Source organism: Osmerus eperlanus, chromosome 19 (genome assembly GCF_963692335.1).
Source record: "Osmerus eperlanus chromosome 19, fOsmEpe2.1, whole genome shotgun sequence".
NCBI lineage: Eukaryota > Metazoa > Chordata > Actinopteri > Osmeriformes > Osmeridae > Osmerus > Osmerus eperlanus.
The window spans coordinates 11035098-11052672 of NC_085036.1; the positions used below are offsets into that span (position 1 = coordinate 11035098).

Below are 17575 nucleotides of genomic sequence, written 5' to 3' on the forward strand. Positions count from 1 at the left end.
TACATTAATGACATTTACAAATACAGTAGCCTGAAAAACCTAAGTTCACCATCTGATGGCAGCAATGCTCCACAATGCAAGATAAAAAAAAGACAAAAAGTAGGAACGCCTAGACATTCTCTGGAACGCCTACCTAACCCTGGAGGAAGAGCCAGCGACAAGCTGTCAACTCAACTCTCGCGTAGTTCTAACAAGCTAAAACAAGTAGGTTTAGCTCTAGCTAGCTAGGCTACGTTCACAAGCTAAGCCACAGCCCAAGCACCAGCAGAGATGCTAAACTTGCTAATATGTTCTGATTATTTGTCCATTGTCTCTACATTTGGATTTGTTGCGGACCTCTTACAATAATATTTTGGTTATGGGCATCCGTTATAAGCAGAGTGTACAGTGTCAAGTAGCAAGTCTAAATTATTTCAAACAACTTTGTTGTGGTGGTACTGGATCCAGATAGCTTGCTACCTTACGTAGCATAGCCAGCTAGCGCTTCGCTGCTTCTGAGTATAGTCTAGCCATAGATTGCAGTTTGTGTTACAACCTTTAATTGCTGTATGTAGCTTCTCAGTACTCGGTCAGATCAGACGATTTCAAGATTTTCGAATCAGACTCAGACAGGCCATTGCTTTTCAAATTGCATGTATCCAATTAGCTAGCTGTCAAGCTAGCTTGTATTGTAGAATAAAAAAATTGCTAGTATGGCGTCAGATACAAGTGATACAGAAGAATTCTACGATGCACCCGAAGACGTACATTTCACCCCCTCTCCCAAAGTGTAAGTAGCTATCGAAATTGAGCATTGTCTGTGTGATTTTTTTAACGATAACGTTGTCATTTTTGTGTTCTGTTAACGGTAGTTGCTGTGATTAACAACATATGTTAGCTTGCAGGCTAGTACTTCCTGTATTAGCAAACCTTATTTGACAACACTAACCGACCCCCTATCCTAGTACAGTAGTGAAGTACACGTGAAAATAAACCTCTTCATCGACATTTATGTTAACTTGTCTTGTAAAACGAGTATGGTCATTCTATTCGACAGTATCTTGCCTGTGAGTTAACGTCTTAGCACAGGCAGGCAAGTGTAAACAGGCAATTCGAGTCCTTTAATTAATTTCTTGAAACAATTTGTAACGTACACCTAATTTACAGGTTACAATTATGCCAGACCACAACATTTGCATTTTGTCTGCGAGTGTCATGGTGACTAAATGACTGCCTTAAATGTTTAGGTCTCCTGCTAAGTTTGTCCTTCCTTCAACCAAGGTATGTCATTCTTTGCGCTGACAGCCCTGCACGTTCTTCTCCATATCCATTTTTTGCATGACTAAAGTGAAAAGTGATGCTTTTTTAGTTTAATCATTAATTAAGATTGCCATTTGGAGTTTTATTGAGGTTAAAGTTAACAAAAAACACAGCTCTACTTATAGTTGTTTTCGTTTTTGTGAGAGGCCTATTCAATGTCCAGAACAGGGTAGCAAGTTTATCAATATATAAATATGAAGGCTGCAGTACATAGATTGAATTCATTGTAAGTCTTTCTGCACCTGTTTAAAGGGTCAGGTAGAAAATCCACCACAAGATGCAACTGTTGGGCCCGTCCTACCTGAGACGAGTCAGGATGATTCCCTTCAGGTACCAATCCCCTTTTCTTACTGTCTAATCCACATTCTCACACAGCCTTGTGATCTTGGTGCAGTGAATAGTAATGTGATAATAATTTCCTCTTTTTATTGTAAATTCTTTATAGTAAAAATGTTTTACTCCATTAACAACATTGAAAGACGTATAAGGATAGACCCTGTTCTGGATCATCTATTTCTCCTAGATCATCGACAGTATTATTGAGGAAAGCCAAAAGGAGAGTGGTGCAGGGGAGGCTCTGCCGTTGGGCGAGAAAGATGTTGACACAAGTCCAGAGTCAGAGCTGAGGAATGCAAGCCCAGCCGTCGTGATGCCTGAAGCTCCTGTGGAACCCCAGATGGTTGCCGGGGAGCCAGACTGTGCCGCTGTGGAGCCTCAGCCTGCAGGGAGGAGCCCCGAACAGCCACAGGAAGAGGCAGAGCTGCAGGGGGCCTGTTCCATGGCTGTCCCAGCGAGCTCAGCGTCTGGGTCACAGGAGCATGCCCAGCCTCCAGACATCACTAGTGCCCTGGGCCAGAATCAGCCAGAACTACCAGACCTGCCAGCCCTTCCCCGGGTGGCTGCAGATGGAGACAGGGAGCACAGACCGGCAGACATCCTGGACCACAAACCAGCCGAGTCAGACCACTCTGGACCATCCAAACCCCCACGGCAGTTCACTGTAGAACCTGACATTGTGGCCAGCACCAAGAAGCCCCCACCTTCACGCCCACCCCCTCCCAGCGGGGCTCCTCCTCCAAGACCCCCTCCCCCATCCCGCCCGGCGCTGCCACCCAGCAAGAAGTCCCAGGAGACTATGAGGCCAACCGGCCTTGAAGGTAAATAACAGAGTGTGTTTGACTACAGCAGCACAAAAGCACAAAGTCAAGTGTACACAAGCTGATAAGTGCGTGTTTGAAATGTTCTTTTGGGGTCTGGAAAACTACATAGAACATGTGGCCGGACACAAAGACACACATCAGTAGATTATTTTTATACCAGTGTTATACTGTGTTTGACCTATGCACTTTTTGTAAAGCTGTTTCTTGTAAGTCGCTTTGGATAAAAGCGTCTGCTAAAAGAATACTCGTAAATGTAATACTAGTTTATTAACAGTCAGTTAACCGTTGCCCCCTGCTTGCCAGTGTGTGCGGCTGAGCCAGCTGAAGCGATGGAGCCGCTGGGTCTGGTGTCTCCCAGCAGCACCGTGAGGAGCATCACCAAGGACCTGCAGCACTCTCTGGACCTGGCCAGTGCCACCAGTGGGGACAAGGTGGTGACAGCACAGGTCAGTGAGACACACCATACGCAACCACTGGCTGTTCCCTAGAAAGTCAAATAAAAAAAATAAAAAATAACCTTCTAACAGTCCCGATTAGTATTGTGAGAGAATTAATAAGATAGTGTTTCTTTTCGCCTTTAGGAAAATGAGGACGAGCCAGCTTCTTCTGCCAGTGGGGGGGACACTCCAGGTCCTCAGCGCCCACGATCCGACTCTGGTAGAGAGCTGACCGATGAGGTAAAGGGCCCTGTATGATCCTCCCCCACCCATCTACCCATGAGCCACTCTGAAGACATTTCCACCGTTTCTATCATACCATGTCATTCTGGGGAACGTAGACCTTTCACCTTGTCCTGTTTGGGCGTCTGGTGACATCTAACAGGAAATCCTGGCGAGTGTAATGATCAAGAATCTGGACACTGGGGAGGAGATCCCTCTGATCCAGGCGGAGGAGAAGCTACCCACAGGGATCAACCCTCTCACCCTTCACATCATGAGGAGAACCAAGGAGTACATCACGTGAGCAACTCTCTCATTGCCTCACGTCTTAATGGGTCTCGACATATATTATTCATGTGTTTCAATCACATTTATTATTAAGTACAGCAGTCCTTTGCATGTTCATTCGAACAACTGTGAGTAAAGAATAGAATAGGATGAGCAGAATTCACTAAACACTTAGATACACATAGATACATCGCCAGCATCACTGTATTGCTTTATAAATGGCCAGACTGTAATATACGGGGGGGGGGGACCACTTTCCTCAGGCCTCCAGGGAAATCGGTTCCCCCTGTGTTCTCAGTTTTTAAAAGACTGGTGTATAGATGAAACTTGTTATACATAATTATCACAGTAACATACATCACCAGCATCACTGTAGTGCTTTATAAATGGCCAGACTGTAATATACGGGGAGGAACCACTTTCCTCAGGCCTCCAGGGAAATCGGTTCCCCCTGTCCCCCTGTCTTTCTCAGTGTAAAAGACTGGTGTATAGATGAAACTGTTGATACATAACGATTTTAGATTTCTTTTTTTTTTTTCTTTTAATTTTTTTTACTATACCCACACCAAGAATTATGTTAGCCCCATCGCGAAACAAGAAAGAAAATAGTGTATTCTATTGTGTATGTATTCATATTGTAATTCAGACATTGATTTGAGCCCCACGACTGGATGGATTACATAAATAGTGTTGCAAATAACCTAGACCCATGTCAGAATGTCAAAATGCAAAAACACAAGAATTTACATGTTGGGACTGGTCAAGCTCAGTTTGGGACGGTTCATTTTGCACTTCAGGACGGTACTGGGACAGTGAGGGGGAAAAAAAGTTAGTTGCGAGGCCTGCTTGGAACATTTTCCTGAGTCGTTTTGTGTCTTTTGTGTTGTTTTCCCTCTCAGCAATGACGCAGCACAGTCGGATGACGACGACAAGGCTCAGGCTCCGCTCACAGACACCGACGGGGGCAAGTTAAAGCAGAAGACGTAAGATCTGGAGCGGCCATGTTTGCTTCTCTCTCTAATGGAAAGTGAGTCATAGTTTTGTCATCTCATCCTGGCTCTTTCCACCTCCCCCCCCCCCACCCCCCTCCCCTCCAGTACACAACTGAAGAAGTTTCTGGGCAAGTCTGTGAAGAGGGCCAAGCACTTAGCGGAGGAGTACGGGGAGAAGGCAGTCAACAAGGTGAAGAGTGTCCGTGATGAAGGTAGGTGAACCCTCCAAGGCTGTATTCTCAAGTCACCGTTCGTCGCTGTTGTGTCTGTGGACGGTCGCTCATTACAGGCTTGTTTCAGTCTTTCACACAGACCAGGACGACCCCTCCTCCAGCGATGACGAGGGCATGCCCTACACCAGACCTGCCAAGTTTAAGGCAGCCCACAGCTTCAAGGGCCCCTTTGACTTTGACCAGGTCAAGGTGGTCCAGGATCTGAGTGGAGAGCACATGGTGAGACATGGGCTCTGGTCTAGAAGATGTTTACTGTGAACAACAGGCCACAAGGATGCCTGATGTTTGTATGTTTCCTCATGAATGTGAGGCTGTGTCTGTATGAACCCCAGTAAACCCACCACCTCTCCCGTGCACGCAGGGTGCAGTGTGGACCATGAAGTTCTCTCACTGTGGCAGGCTGCTGGCCACAGCAGGCCAAGATAACGTGGTAAGAATCTGGGTCCTGAAAAATGCCTTTGACTACTTCAACAACATGAGGATAAAGTACAACACGGAAGGTAAATCCCGTTACTTTCAGTTCATCCAAAGCTGAGCTCTTTGAGGAAGGCATGTTCAGCAGGTTTTTAACAGGGCACCTCCCCCTGTTGTGTCTCTCCCAGGTCGTGTGTCGCCCTCTCCCTCTCAGGAAAGCTTGTGCTCCTCCAAGTCCGACACAGACGGTGGGGTGAGTCAGGTTAGGACAAGTCTCTATGCTACCAGAGGCTCATCAGAGGTTCATCTGTGCAACCTGCAGCCTCCTAGTTACACAGGCCCTTTGTTCGTTGATGAGGGCTTGGCTGGGAATGTTATTTTCCACCCAGTGTGTTCGGCTGGGTAAGACCTCGGGGTGCGTTGTGTGTTTTTCTAGATGAGCAGTGTTCCAGAGGACCCTGACACAGAGGACAGGAATGCCCCCTTCCGCCAAGTCCCCTTCTGCAAGTACAAAGGTCACACGGCTGACCTGCTGGACCTGTCTTGGTCAAAGGTCAGAGTTCACGGCCCCCTCCCACCCTCATCCTCCCCTTCCTCATTCGCTCACACACGGGTCCTCATGTTTCCCTGTATTGTTCCTGTGATTCCAGAACTACTTCCTGCTCTCCTCTTCCATGGACAAGACGGTTAGACTGTGGCACATATCCAGGAGAGAGTGTCTATGCTGCTTCCAGCACATTGACTTTGTCACAGCCATCGCCTTCCATCCCAGAGTAAGGGCCTTGTATGGCTCTGCCACTCACCAAAGACATTTCTCCTTATGTTCTGCAGCTTGTCTATAAATGCTTCTATATTACGTATAAACGTATACGAATAAGTTCAATGTTATATTATGTCCCTTGTTTATTTGATTTGGAAGTCATCTCTGTTTGACTGTTGTAAATGTGTGGCCTGGCGCAGGATGACAGGTACTTCCTGAGCGGCTCTCTGGATGGGAAGCTGCGTCTCTGGAACATTCCAGACAAGAAGGTGGCGCTGTGGAACGAGGTGGACGGCCAGACGCGCCTCATCACTGCTGCCAACTTCTGCCAAAACGGGAAGTATGCAGTCATCGGGACCTACGACGGGCGCTGCATCTTCTACGACACAGAGGTACCTAGCATCGCCCCCTGTCCATCACTCTGCTGTTTCCAGGTGCTGCAGAAGGAGGTTTAAACTGGTCTCGACTACCGTGAGCGCCATTCATTCTGGTTGACCATTTGTTTTGTGTGTTTCTTTCCCAGCGCCTGAAGTACCACACCCAGATTCACGTCCGGTCCACCAGAGGAAGAAACCGAGTCGGACGCAAAATCACCGGCATAGAGCCTCTCCCTGGAGAGAACAAGGTGTGTCCTCTCCCCCTGTGTCCTCCACCAAACACGGCTCTTAAACACGACAGACAGTTGGTGACAAATTATTTTTATCCTGCAGATTTTGGTGACGTCGAATGACTCCAGGATCCGCCTGTACGACCTGAGGGACCTGTCTCTGTCCATGAAGTACAAGGGCTACGTCAACAGCAGCAGTCAGATCAAGGCCAGCTTCAGGTGGGAACAGTTTCCTCTTCACTCAGGTCATGGGTGTCACCCAGAGTGAGTGTTCACCTGGGCTGATGATCTCGCTCTCTCTCTCTCCTGCAGCCACGACTACTCCTTCATTGTGAGCGGTTCAGAGGACAAGTATGTGTACATCTGGAGCACCTACCACGACCTGAGCAAGTTCACCTCAGTACGGCGAGACCGAAACGACTTCTGGGAGGGCATTAAAGGTAACTGGATAGAGTTCGGTGGAGTTCGACTGGCTCGCACTGAGGAAACCTGATCCCATCTCAGTTCCCCACCTCTTCATCCCTCTCTCTCCGTTTTTTTTTTAGCCCACAATGCAGTTGTCACATCAGCCATCTTTGCGCCCCACCCTGGCCTGATCGTTCCGCAGGAGGCCGGGGCAGAAAAGCCCGATGCTGAGTGCAAGAGCCTGGACTCCACAGACTCTGAGACCATTCCCTCAGGTAGGGGTTGGTAAATCCATCACTTCCTTCTCAAGACCATTAATGTATTGACTGTGCTGTAATCAAGAGAATAGAAAGTGGGATCAGTCATCCGTAGTGACCCTGGTTTCCCCTGTCCTCCTCAGGAGCCCTGAAGACTGATCACACAGAGGTCCTGCTCTCTGCAGACTTCACCGGCGCCATCAAAGTTTTCATCAACGTCAAGAAGTACTGAGCTCTTAAAAGGCCACGTCAAGGCATAGCCTTCCGCCGGAACTCACATATGGACCTGTCAGTACGTTTGTGTGTGTGTGTGTGTGTGTGTACAGTGAAGCCCCACCATGGACGCAGAGCTACCTGCTGCCAGCACTTCCAAACTAGCGTCCCCCTACCGGTGAGTGCTCTTGGAGGATCGATCGCCTGTCATCCTCAAGAGAACAGTGACCCAGCGTAGAGGAACGTGTCAATGTGGAGGAGGACGAAAAGGAGGACGTACATGGGGGGGGGGGGGGGGGGGTTATGGAAGAGGACTGGAAATGGAATAAGCAACTCGTTGATATCCTCGTTGATGTCATTTCTTTTTTTTAATGTTTCCTTTTTTTTTTTTTTTACATGAATACTTGTGCACCTGGTTCCCTTTGTAGCACAGGTGGTTAGATGGGGGCCTGTAAAGCATTGCCTATGTGTTACTGGAGCAGAACATGAACCTTAACTAATAAGCAGGATGAGGTGGATGATTGAGAGACACTGAGCCCTCTGTGTGCTGTCAGAGTGTAAAGGGCACACTGTATCGCACCACGAAAGCTCACAGCTTTTCCAGACGCCCTTCTCAGCAATCCTTGACGCAAAACATGACACTGTAATAATTGTTCAACGGTTAGCACTCAACTTACTTGTTAGAAATTGTTTTTCATTTCTTTGTTGGTGTTTGGTATGAAAATAAATGGAACCACTGATTTTAACATTTTGATTCACTTAACAGTAATAAAGTAAAAAAAAGTGTTATATTGCATGAAATGCTCTTGATTTTCAAGTTTAGATGAAAGGTACCTGAGGACAAATAACCTCAGGAGTGTAGATCTTTCATTTATTAGACTTTCCAATTACCAAACAGGAATCTGGACAACACAGACATCACCAAGAGGGATTTATCGTGAAATCTCAGGGACTGGTAGCAATAAACTGACTGAATGGAGTTTACAAACAAGCAATAAAACAAAACTGTACAAATAATGTTCAAACTTCATCATACAAAAATGTGCCAACTCTTGACTGGACCAGTCAGGAAATGGGTACAGGAGGGAGAACAAACAGCTGTCAGTCGGTCTGGAGAGCCAGTCCAAAGGTATTGTGGGAGAGAAGCATGTGGCTCTGCCTCAGTGAAGGGCCAGTCCATGGTGTTGCCTGGCTGCCTCAGAGCTAGAGGTGGGCAGGAGGGGGAGGGTGTGTGAGGTCCAAGGCTGAGGATCAGTGTTTGCTCTTCTTCGTCTTTTTGTGGGAGCGGTGTGGCGAGCGGGAACTCGACCGCCACACCTTCCTGGCAGGCGAGGGCGACCGTGACCTCTTTGACCTTTTGGGCGACTTGGACTTTGTTCTGTTGGACAGGAAGGAGGGAGAGGGAACGCGTCAATGCCCACACACAGGACAGCGCTCACAGAAAGGACACAGCAGTATAAAGCCCTGGACTTACTTGGAGGGGGAGTCGCCTCTGTACTTCTGGGTCCTCTCCTCCGAGTCTTTACTCCGCCCCCTGCTTCTGTCCCGGTCTTGACTTCTTCGGCGTGTCTCTCTGTCTCGTCCTTTCCCGCTCTCCTCCACCTTGTCCCTCCGCTCCTCCTTCTTGGAGCGTTCTTTAGACTTCTGTGCCGACCTTTCTTTCTTCTCCTGGTCGTCCTTGTCGAACTCCTTCAGGAGCCACGCAGCCCAGAACAGAGAGTAGGATGGGAGTTGTAGTTTTGATTTCAAACACTTTCTAAAGGTGTGGTGTGGTGTGCAGTGTATTGTAGCAGCAGCAGCAGAGACTCACCTTCTGCAGCAGCTTGTTCCTGTACGTGGCCACCTGTTGTTGCAAGTTGCCAGACTTCTTGGGTCTCTTCCCTGACTCCAGCTCATCTTGGAACTTCATAACCTTCACCTGTGGAAGGCGAGAATCTACACATCAGGCCGTTTGTGGTGGCAGAACCAATGCAATAGAACTCCCTAGAAGAGTTGAATACGAGTCGATGGGCGTGTGGTGGGAAACACTACAAAACAGGTCGGGTGCGTTATCGGGGGCTGAGGTGGCAGGGCCGGGGGAGAGAGGGAGGGGGTGTGGAGGTGTGGAGGTGTAGGGGGTGTGGAGGTGTAGGGTGTGGAGGTTTAGGGTGTGGAGGTGGAGGGTGTGGAGGTGTAGGGTGTGGAGGTGTAGGGTGTGGAGGTGTAGAGTGTGGAGGTGTAGGGTGTGGAGGTGTGGGGGTGTGGAGGTGTAGAGTGTGGAGGTGTAGGGTGTGGAGGTGGAGGGTGTGGAGGTGTAGAGTGTGGAGGTGGAGGGTGTGGAGGTGTAGGGTGTGGAGGTGTAGGGTGTGGAGGTGTAGGGTGTGGAGGTGGAGGGTGTGGAGGTGTAGGGTGTGGAGGTGTAGGGTGTGGAGGTGTAGAGTGTGGAGGTGTAGGGTGTGGAGGTGTAGGGTGTGGAGGTGTAGGGTGTGGAGGTGTGGAGTGTGGAGGTGTAGGGTGTGGAGGTGTAGGGTGTGGAGGTGTAGGGTGTGGAGGTGTAGGGTGTGGAGGTGTGGGGGTGTGGAGGTGTAGGGTGTGGAGGTGTAGGGTGTGGAGGTGTAGGGTGTGGAGGTGGAGGGTGTGGAGGTGGAGGGTGTGGAGGTGGAGGGTGTGGAGGTGTAGGGTGTGGAGGTGTAGGGTGTGGAGGTGTAGGGTGTGGAGGTGTAGGGTGTGGAGGGTGTGGAGGTGGAGGGTGTGGAGGTGTAGGGTGTGGAGGTGGAGGGTGTGGAGGTGTAGGGTGTGGAGGTGTAGGGTGTGGAGGTGTAGGGTGTGGAGGTGTAGAGTGTGGAGGTGTAGGGTGTGGAGGTGTAGGGTGTGGAGGTGTAGGGTGTGGAGGTGTGGGGGTGTGGAGGTGTAGAGTGTGGAGGTGTAGGGTGTGGAGGTGTAGGGTGTGGAGGTGGAGGGTGTGGAGGTGGAGGGTGTGGAGGTGGAGGGTGTGGAGGTGTAGGGTGTGGAGGTGTAGGGTGTGGAGGTGTAGGGTGTGGAGGTGTAGAGTGTGGAGGTGTAGGGTGTGGAGGTGTAGGGTGTGGAGGTGGAGGGTGTGGAGGGTGTGGAGGTGTAGGGTGTGGAGGTGTAGGGTGTGGAGGTGTAGGGTGTGGAGGTGGAGGGTGTGGAGGTGTAGGGTGTGGAGGTGTAGAGTGTGGAGGTGGAGGGTGTGGAGGTGGAGGGTGTGGAGGTGTAGGGTGTGGAGGTGTAGGGTGTGGAGGTGGAGGGTGTGGAGGTGTAGGGTGTGGAGGTGTAGAGTGTGGAGGTGTAGAGTGTGGAGGTGGAGGGTGTGGAGGTGGAGGGTGTGGAGGTGTAGGGTGTGGAGGTGTAGGGTGTGGAGGTGTATGCTTGCCTCCAGCTCCCGCAGTCGGCTCCTCTTGCTCTCGGACATCTGGAAGCTGCTCAGCGAGCTCTTGAAGTCGACGCTGTCGTACTTGGATGGACTGGACGAGTCGTCGCTGCTGTCCTCCTCCGAATCCCTGTCCCCATCCTTGGTGTTACCACTGTCAGAGACATAACAGGGTCATTAGATTCACGTATATTCATGTGTTCATGTCATTCAGATTTACTAAAGGAAGGCCATCTGCTGGACAGACTCTTTGGTGTACATGTCTGCCTAGAGGTGAACATTTTACATTTACATTTTTAGTCGCTCTTATCAAGAGCACGGCTGGGAATCGAACTGGCAACCTTCAGATTACTAGCCCGACTCCCTCACCGCTCAGCCACCTGACTCCTGACACCTGACTCCCTGAAGAGAAAGCAAACGCTACCCACCTTGCATTCCTTTCATCCCCAGAGTCTCGCTCGCCCACGGTGTCCCATTTCGATTCAGTCTTGGCTGGAAGAGGAAGAGGCAGGATTAACCAGGCTGTGGGATGGGAACAGCTGAATGGGATCAGTACAGATGAATACAGGTGTTTCCAGTACGGTACCTAGGGGCAGAGCCTCAGCATCATCCACCCTCTCCCACTTAGAAAGAGCCACCTTGGAGTGAAGGGCGTTTCTGCTGTCGTCCACTGGAAGAGGCAAACAGAACTCTAATCAAGCCCACACCACACTTTAAAAGGCCTTCATTTGTACGCGACGGAAGGTGAACCCACGAGGCATTCCATCAATGTCATCTATGGGGACCCCCAGGGGCACCCCGTCTATGTCGTCCACAGGAACCCCGTCCAGGGAGGAGGGGTCCCAGCCCAGGGGGCAGCCGTCCAGGTCATCCAGGGGGGCTCCGTCCAGGGGGGCTCCGTCTAGCGCCAGCCCGTCCAACGGAGCTCCGTCCAGGTCAGGGGACTCCACCTGGGGGAGGGAGGGAAAGCAGTCACCACCCTCTCTCTCTCCCTCTCATGCCTGCCCGCAGCTACAGGCTGGTCACCGCCGCACTGGGTGCTGTCACTTCAGTGGGCATCTATGGAGGACGGTAGGGGGTGGTCGTGCTCACCTCTGGTCGGACGATCACCTCCTCTCCGGCTTTCACCAGACCCAGGAAGATGTTCTGCAGCTGGATCAGGTAGGACTCGGGGTAGATGGCCCAGTCTTCCCAGGCCCTGAAGCAGCACATTATCTTTTGCTGAGGAGGAAAGACAAACACAGATGCATGGGAACAGATTTGCGCTGTGAAAGTCAATAGTCAGGACCTGTCAGACGGATAACCACTGCTTACCTTGAACTGTTCAGCTTGCAGTCTGGCTTGGATGTTCCTGTAGGCTTCACTAATGTCCCCAAATATCTGTGGCAACTTTGTCTCAAAGCTGAAAAGAAAGCAAAAGCATGCACAATTTAGTAATAATACATCCATACCACAATATGAATGAAATATGTAGTCCTGGGAAATACATGACAGCTTAAACTTACAATTTGCGATAATAGGAGGCATTGGAAACCTTGGCACAGGAGTTGTATAAGATGTCTGACACCAGATATAATCTGGCAATCTGAAGGAGTAAATATAGATGTTCGTGAGAGGTGCATGATGTAGCTTCAGTCCCGAACAGGGAAATCAACAGGAACGAGACTTGGTGTGATAAAAGAGCTGTCAAAATCTACCTTCTTCTGCAAGGGCGTTTGGAGAAGAGAGAGTGATTCAGCGATACAGCCCACCACCTCCTCTGCAGCCTCTGCCCTCTCCAGGCAGAACAGCATTGCGTCGCCAACCTCATCCCTCCGAGGACTGAGTCCCCTCAGCAGGGTCTCCAGCCTCTCTCTATGTCTGGGGTGCAAACACAGAACGACGGTCTCGACAAGGTTCACAGTCAGATGGCTGAGCGGTTAGGGAATCGGGCTTTTACTCAGAAGGTTGCCGGTTCGTGCAAAATGACTTTGTGTCCTTGGGCAAGGCACTTAACCTTACTTGCCTTGGGGGGGAATGTCCCTGTACTTACTGTAAGTCGCTCTGGATAAGAGCGAAAAGATAAGAGCTCTGGATAAGAGCGTCTGCTAAATGACCAAAATGTGAAAAATGTAAATTGTGTGAACACGTGAGCGTCCCATAGCGCTGCCTCCAGCTCCAGCAGAGGGCACTCACTCAGCCTTCAGCTGCCCCTTCTTCAGCTCCTCCTCTTCCTGGGACGCGGCCTCGTCCTCCTCCGCCCCCTCCTCGTCTCCGTGGAGATAGGGGTTCAGCAGGGGGGGCCTCCAGATGGAGCCCCCCCGGAACATTCGGAAGTCCGTGGTCCTCCACTCGCTGGGGGACTCGCCCTGGGGAGGGGGGGACAGAGGAACGGGTGTGAGGCAGGACAGGGATATGGGGTCCTCACCGAGGAGGAGAGAGGCAGGGAGAAAGAACCTACCTGGAGAATGGAGTACAGTTTCCAGCGGTAGTACACGTGATCTTGGCTCTTGTTGTCAAACAGGAAGCTAAAAATAAAACAATCAATAGATATCAGATGGGTGTACACATTTTTTGGCCAGGTGTGAAACGGTCAACATCGGAGAAGAGCGAGAGGAGAGAGAGAAGACCGTACCGGAAGTCTGGGCTGTTCTTCTCTTTGCTCATGATAATGGCTTCAAACATTGGCCCCTCACGCACCACAAACTCTATCATCCGGTGAATGAGGCCCAACAGATTCCTGTGGAGTAGAAGCAGAGTTGATCAGAGGCTCGAAGGCATGCTGTCTCTCCCCCCCCCCTCTCCATCCAGACCTGAGGCCATGTCAAAGCACTCACTGGCCCTAAACCTCCTAGAGCGTCGGTCTGGTTTGTGAAACACAAAGCCATGTACCAAGGGATCGCTGTCCCTCAACTCTCACTGTCACAGCCTGATAGAAGCCTCACTGTTGTGTGTTTGTATACAGAGAATAGACGTAAATACCTAATGAGCATCTATACTAAAAAAAAGCCCACATGCAGTGTTACAGCTCATGTCATGTGTCTCTACCAGTATTGCAAATTGATTCCCCCTTCTGTCCCTAAATCATTGTTTGGATTGAATCAGAGTGGCACTGTTAGTGATGGTGACAGCATTACTTACTACGATAAGATGCTACGGAAATTGATCAAAATAATCCATCTGCCTTCTTGCTGTATCTGTCTGCAGTGTCTCAACCAACTTGAATGTTAGCCATGGTTGATGCTGATGCTTGCAGAGTTCAGCACTCAATTATGAATGCAAGCTCTGGCCATGCCAAACTAATATCATTTCTAATTCCCTAACTATATGTTTATACTGTATATACTATACAAGACTTAATGGATGTTATCTATAACGAGGCCAGGAGCCTTTCTATAAGTCAGAAGGTGTTTGCAGTCCTAATACACAGGGATTCCCAATGCCTTGAACAGACGCCATGTCGCCAATAAGACCCTTTGACAATGGCTTGATGCAGACCAGTTAAAACACATCTACACACTAAGAAGCACATGAAGATGGTTACACTGTACGCTGCCCTGTCAACTCCCATTAGTCCTGGCCAGGTGTAGGACTTAGGCCCCTGGGTCTTGCTGTTGCTAACATACTGTGTGTACACAGGAACAGTGGAGCTGCAGAGCCGCTGTTCACTAACACAGCTGTGTGAGAAGGGCTGGTCAGTCGTAAGGAGCAGTAGTAAGAATGGATAGAGAGTGTGTACCTTTCTGTTGGGATAACCACTTTGACTACGGCTTCGGACAGAGTCTGTTCGTGAAGTCAAATCAAATAGTGAAGATATGAAAGAGTGAGTATAAATACAGGTGAAACACTGCAGGATACATACAGCATAGAAAACGACTACAGCATTAAAAGCTACAACTACTTCTGAATGGGGGAAAATGTCTTGTTCGACACAGTACTACATAGCACACCCTTTTCATACTATTTTATATACAAAATAATCCCACCCTCCATTATAGTTACAGCTATTGGGATTACGTAATGCACTGGTAAACTACGTCATAACACAGGTTGAGTCAAACACCTCTGGAATTGTACACATTGCTTTTCCCTAAACTGAAAACTTGAGCTTTCTAGTGCTGAGAATGAATTCATAAAATAAATCTATACACCTACCACAGGACAAACCAACTGGACTGAAACAAAACAGAAAATGTGAAACAGAACGGTGATGCCAAGGACTGATCCAGCCTTTAGCTCATGGATCTGTGAGCAATTCTGAATTCCAGGTCAAACTTTTAAGTCCAGTTTGGTCATTCTGTGATAAATGTATAGCTGCTAGGTTACACACTCCCCACACTTTGCCACAGGTCTTTAATACAGAATAAAAAAGACATGTTTCAGAGAGCCATGCACACACCCTAGAGTAAAGAGGATGGTACCTTGTCAAACTCCTCCTTTGACCTGCCCCAGGGCTTGGTGAAGTCGTTACGGAAGCGATCTCGTGGCTGAGCATTAAAGGGCAGACCAGAAGGGGGTGGAGGAGTGGCCATTTTGAGAACCCCTATGGGCGTGTAGAGAGGCTGGGGAGGGATCCGAACCGCTTTCCCCCATCCCAGTTTCATTTCGAAACCCATAACTGTTTTACCTGTGGCAACAAACAAACAAAAAAGGCTCCATAAGGACTCCGTTATAACCCGACTGACTGAACACGCGGCGTTACAGACATAAAGGGTGTATTTCGTAAAGCGTTTGTAAAGGCTCACCGTCGAGTGCAGCCAGAGCTCGCTCAGCGTCTTTCCTGGTCATGAAGGCCACGAAGCCTCTGTTGGTGACTCTGGTGCGCTCCTCGTCCGTGCGAGGCCACATGATCTTCACGCTCGCCAGCGGGCCGTACTTGCCAAACTCTTTGCAGAGCATCTCCTCATTCATCTGAGGTATCATGGGTGTGATGTTAGCACAATCGCCCCCCCCCAAACATTCAAACACATGCTGGATAATTAATTTGTTATTTTCCTTGATTTACCTTTGGATTAATGCAGCCAATGTAAAGGTTGGTTGTGTTTGGCACTGCTGGGTCATCATCAAATACTGATAGAAACATTGGAAGGAGACATATTGAAGCTTCAAAGTGGACTTGTGCAACACACCCAATGTGTGCTAAATGACTAAATGTGTACATATTTAAAGCTTCAAGCCATTTTCACTGCGGGACAGGTTGAAATCTCACTTGATCGACGGGATAATGGTAGTTCCACATCTCCATATCCACCTCCGGGTTCATTTTTCTTTCGTTTGTACCTTTCTTCACGCTCTTCTTGTATTCTGACAAAAGATTATTATTTTCAAAACAACATGCAAAAAACACATACCAAGACATAACATTACACAACAGAGACCATAAAATAACATACTGTTTAAGTTCTTCTTTAAAAAGTTCAAGGTTGCTCTTTTTCTTCTCCTCTGTCTTCTTTTTAGTATTCTGTAAACAAACATTGACAAATATTAAAGACTACAGATATTAAAGACTTATCTAAATTTAAAGGCTTAACGCATTTGTTCAACCTGGGTGTTTCCAAGGAAACTCACAGGCCTTCGGAAATCGGATTGCACAGGTGAGACATTCTGTGGCACAAACTTGGTGGACGGTCTGTAAAGCTTGTTCTTCTTCACCTCTGCTGCTTCCTCTTCTGTAAAAACAAACAACAAACAACAACAAAACAGCATTCATGAGATGAAACTCAGTTGCAGATGCTCAGACCAGCCGGTAGGCAATATTTCTGCTCACCTTTAGTAGCATTCACGATTCCTCCACGAACAAAGGTTTTCACCCCACTCTTGTCATTAGTGTCAAAAGATGCTAGGAATTCCTCAAAAACTTCAGCTGCTTTTTCTTGTTCCTGATAATGACATTTACATTTTAGACACAAATAAGGCAAGCATTGTTACCATTCTTATTATTGCCTCCATTTCATGATTTCATACCTTTTTCTTGTGATCTTCTTGTTCTTTCTTTGTTAAACTTCTTTTGACACTGACAGGTTTCCCTTTTTTGTCTGCCATGCTCAGTCTGGAAGAGAAATAATAACCAATATTTCAGATCCATAATGCCAATAACTGTTATTTTCTCCCAGACACAGACGCACGTTCGCAGGCCAAATGCACGCACACGTACAACCCGTAACTCTCTCTGTGTCTGTCAATGTGTGTGTCTCTCTCTCTCACACGCACACACACACACATACACACACACCTACATACACACACACACAATAACTATGATGTTTGTTTACAGTGACCGTTGCTAACTGTTGTATTATTAAGATGTTTATCTTCTTACTTTGTTAACTACATCGCGAACCTAGACTTTCATTGAGGTTAATGGATCCAATGAAACGGTTGTGGCTAAAGGAGCAAGAGTGGCCTAGCTAGCGAGGGTGGCTAGTTACTACTAGCTAGCTAGCTAGCTAGCCACTGAAGTGCAAGCCTTTGCAGCACACTAGCTAGCCCGCTAGTGTTCATTAGCTAACGTTGGTTAGCTAGCCAACACGTTAGTACATGTTTATTTTACATCTAATATGCGAAATGCACTGGTTATGCACTAGACTGAAAGTTTCAAATTTCTTACCCTTAGAAGTGTTCAATGCGTTTATTATTGCTCCACCATTTTCATTACGACAAAAATGGACATCGCGGAAAAATGATGTCAACACAACCTAGCCAATGAACGAAAGAAACGAGCCGCTGAAGCGTATGTCGTTTTGGTTAAGGATGCCCAAACAGCCCTGCGGTGACGCCTGCAAGTCACTCCTTCGTGGTTAAGGATTAGGTGGATTTTAGTCTAATATAAGGGAAGATGAGTGAATTAAGCCATGTTTAATTCATAGATAACTGGATCACAAGAATAGAAGTGTAAGGTGAGGTGATTACATTTTCACATAGTGAAAGCCACTTTTACTT

The 17575-nt window shown here is 48.4% G+C and overlaps 2 protein-coding genes across 4 annotated transcripts; one reads left to right on the top strand and one right to left on the bottom strand.

The window, feature by feature from the left end:
* Nucleotides 1-142: 142 nt before the first annotated feature.
* wdr44 (WD repeat domain 44) lies at nt 143-8074 on the top strand. Of its 2 annotated transcripts, none has more exons than XM_062485607.1 (20): nt 143-769; nt 1227-1260; nt 1552-1629; nt 1823-2456; nt 2763-2905; nt 3041-3136; nt 3282-3418; nt 4306-4389; nt 4504-4610; nt 4699-4850; nt 4993-5131; nt 5234-5307; nt 5482-5598; nt 5696-5818; nt 6006-6197; nt 6329-6430; nt 6516-6631; nt 6725-6852; nt 6958-7092; nt 7218-8074. In XM_062485607.1, exons 1-20 carry the CDS (start codon nt 693-695, stop codon nt 7304-7306), a joined length of 2757 nt encoding a protein of 918 aa, XP_062341591.1. In that variant the 5' UTR covers nt 143-692; the 3' UTR covers nt 7307-8074. The 2 variants fall into 2 exon arrangements, with proteins under 2 accessions (XP_062341591.1, XP_062341593.1); XM_062485609.1 differs by having other exon boundaries at nt 144-769; nt 5234-5298.
* Nucleotides 8075-8137: 63 nt separating this feature from the next.
* zgc:163098 (uncharacterized protein LOC100037380 homolog) lies at nt 8138-17389 on the bottom strand. 2 transcript variants are annotated; one of them, XM_062485610.1, is made up of 24 exons: nt 17244-17389; nt 16601-16685; nt 16404-16515; nt 16205-16305; nt 16030-16097; nt 15846-15940; nt 15642-15706; nt 15382-15547; nt 15058-15263; nt 14376-14419; nt 13272-13376; nt 13098-13164; nt 12833-13005; nt 12355-12517; nt 12163-12242; nt 11972-12059; nt 11750-11878; nt 11412-11607; nt 11244-11327; nt 11086-11149; nt 10661-10811; nt 9098-9205; nt 8762-8976; nt 8138-8665 (listed from the first exon to the last, which is right to left on the bottom strand). In XM_062485610.1, exons 2-24 carry the CDS (start codon nt 16676-16678, stop codon nt 8539-8541), a joined length of 2685 nt encoding a protein of 894 aa, XP_062341594.1. In that variant the 5' UTR covers nt 16679-16685; nt 17244-17389; the 3' UTR covers nt 8138-8538. The 2 variants fall into 2 exon arrangements, with proteins under 2 accessions (XP_062341594.1, XP_062341595.1); XM_062485611.1 differs by lacking the exons at nt 14376-14419; nt 15382-15547; nt 15642-15706; ... (4 more) ...; nt 16601-16685; nt 17244-17389 and having other exon boundaries at nt 15058-15258.
* Between the last annotated feature and the right edge of the window lie 186 nt (nt 17390-17575).

Bases quoted from the DNA above. Each gene is read 5' to 3' on its own strand.
- zgc:163098 (XM_062485610.1), bottom strand. From the start codon at position 16,678: ATGGCAGACAAAAAAGGGAAACCTGTCAGTGTCAAAAGAAGTTTAACA. The intron at 16,516-16,600 runs GTATGAAATCAT...TGTCATTATCAG, and splicing joins AAGAAGATCACAAGAAAAAG to GAACAAGAAAAAGCAGCTGA. The intron at 10,812-11,085 runs GTGGGTAGCGTT...TGTCTCTGACAG, and splicing joins GGGGATGAAAGGAATGCAAG to TGGTAACACCAAGGATGGGG.
- wdr44 (XM_062485607.1), top strand. From the start codon at position 693: ATGGCGTCAGATACAAGTGATACAGAAGAATTCTACGATGCACCCGAA. The intron at 770-1,226 runs GTAAGTAGCTAT...TTAAATGTTTAG, and splicing joins TTCACCCCCTCTCCCAAAGT to GTCTCCTGCTAAGTTTGTCC. The intron at 1,261-1,551 runs GTATGTCATTCT...ACCTGTTTAAAG, and splicing joins TTGTCCTTCCTTCAACCAAG to GGTCAGGTAGAAAATCCACC.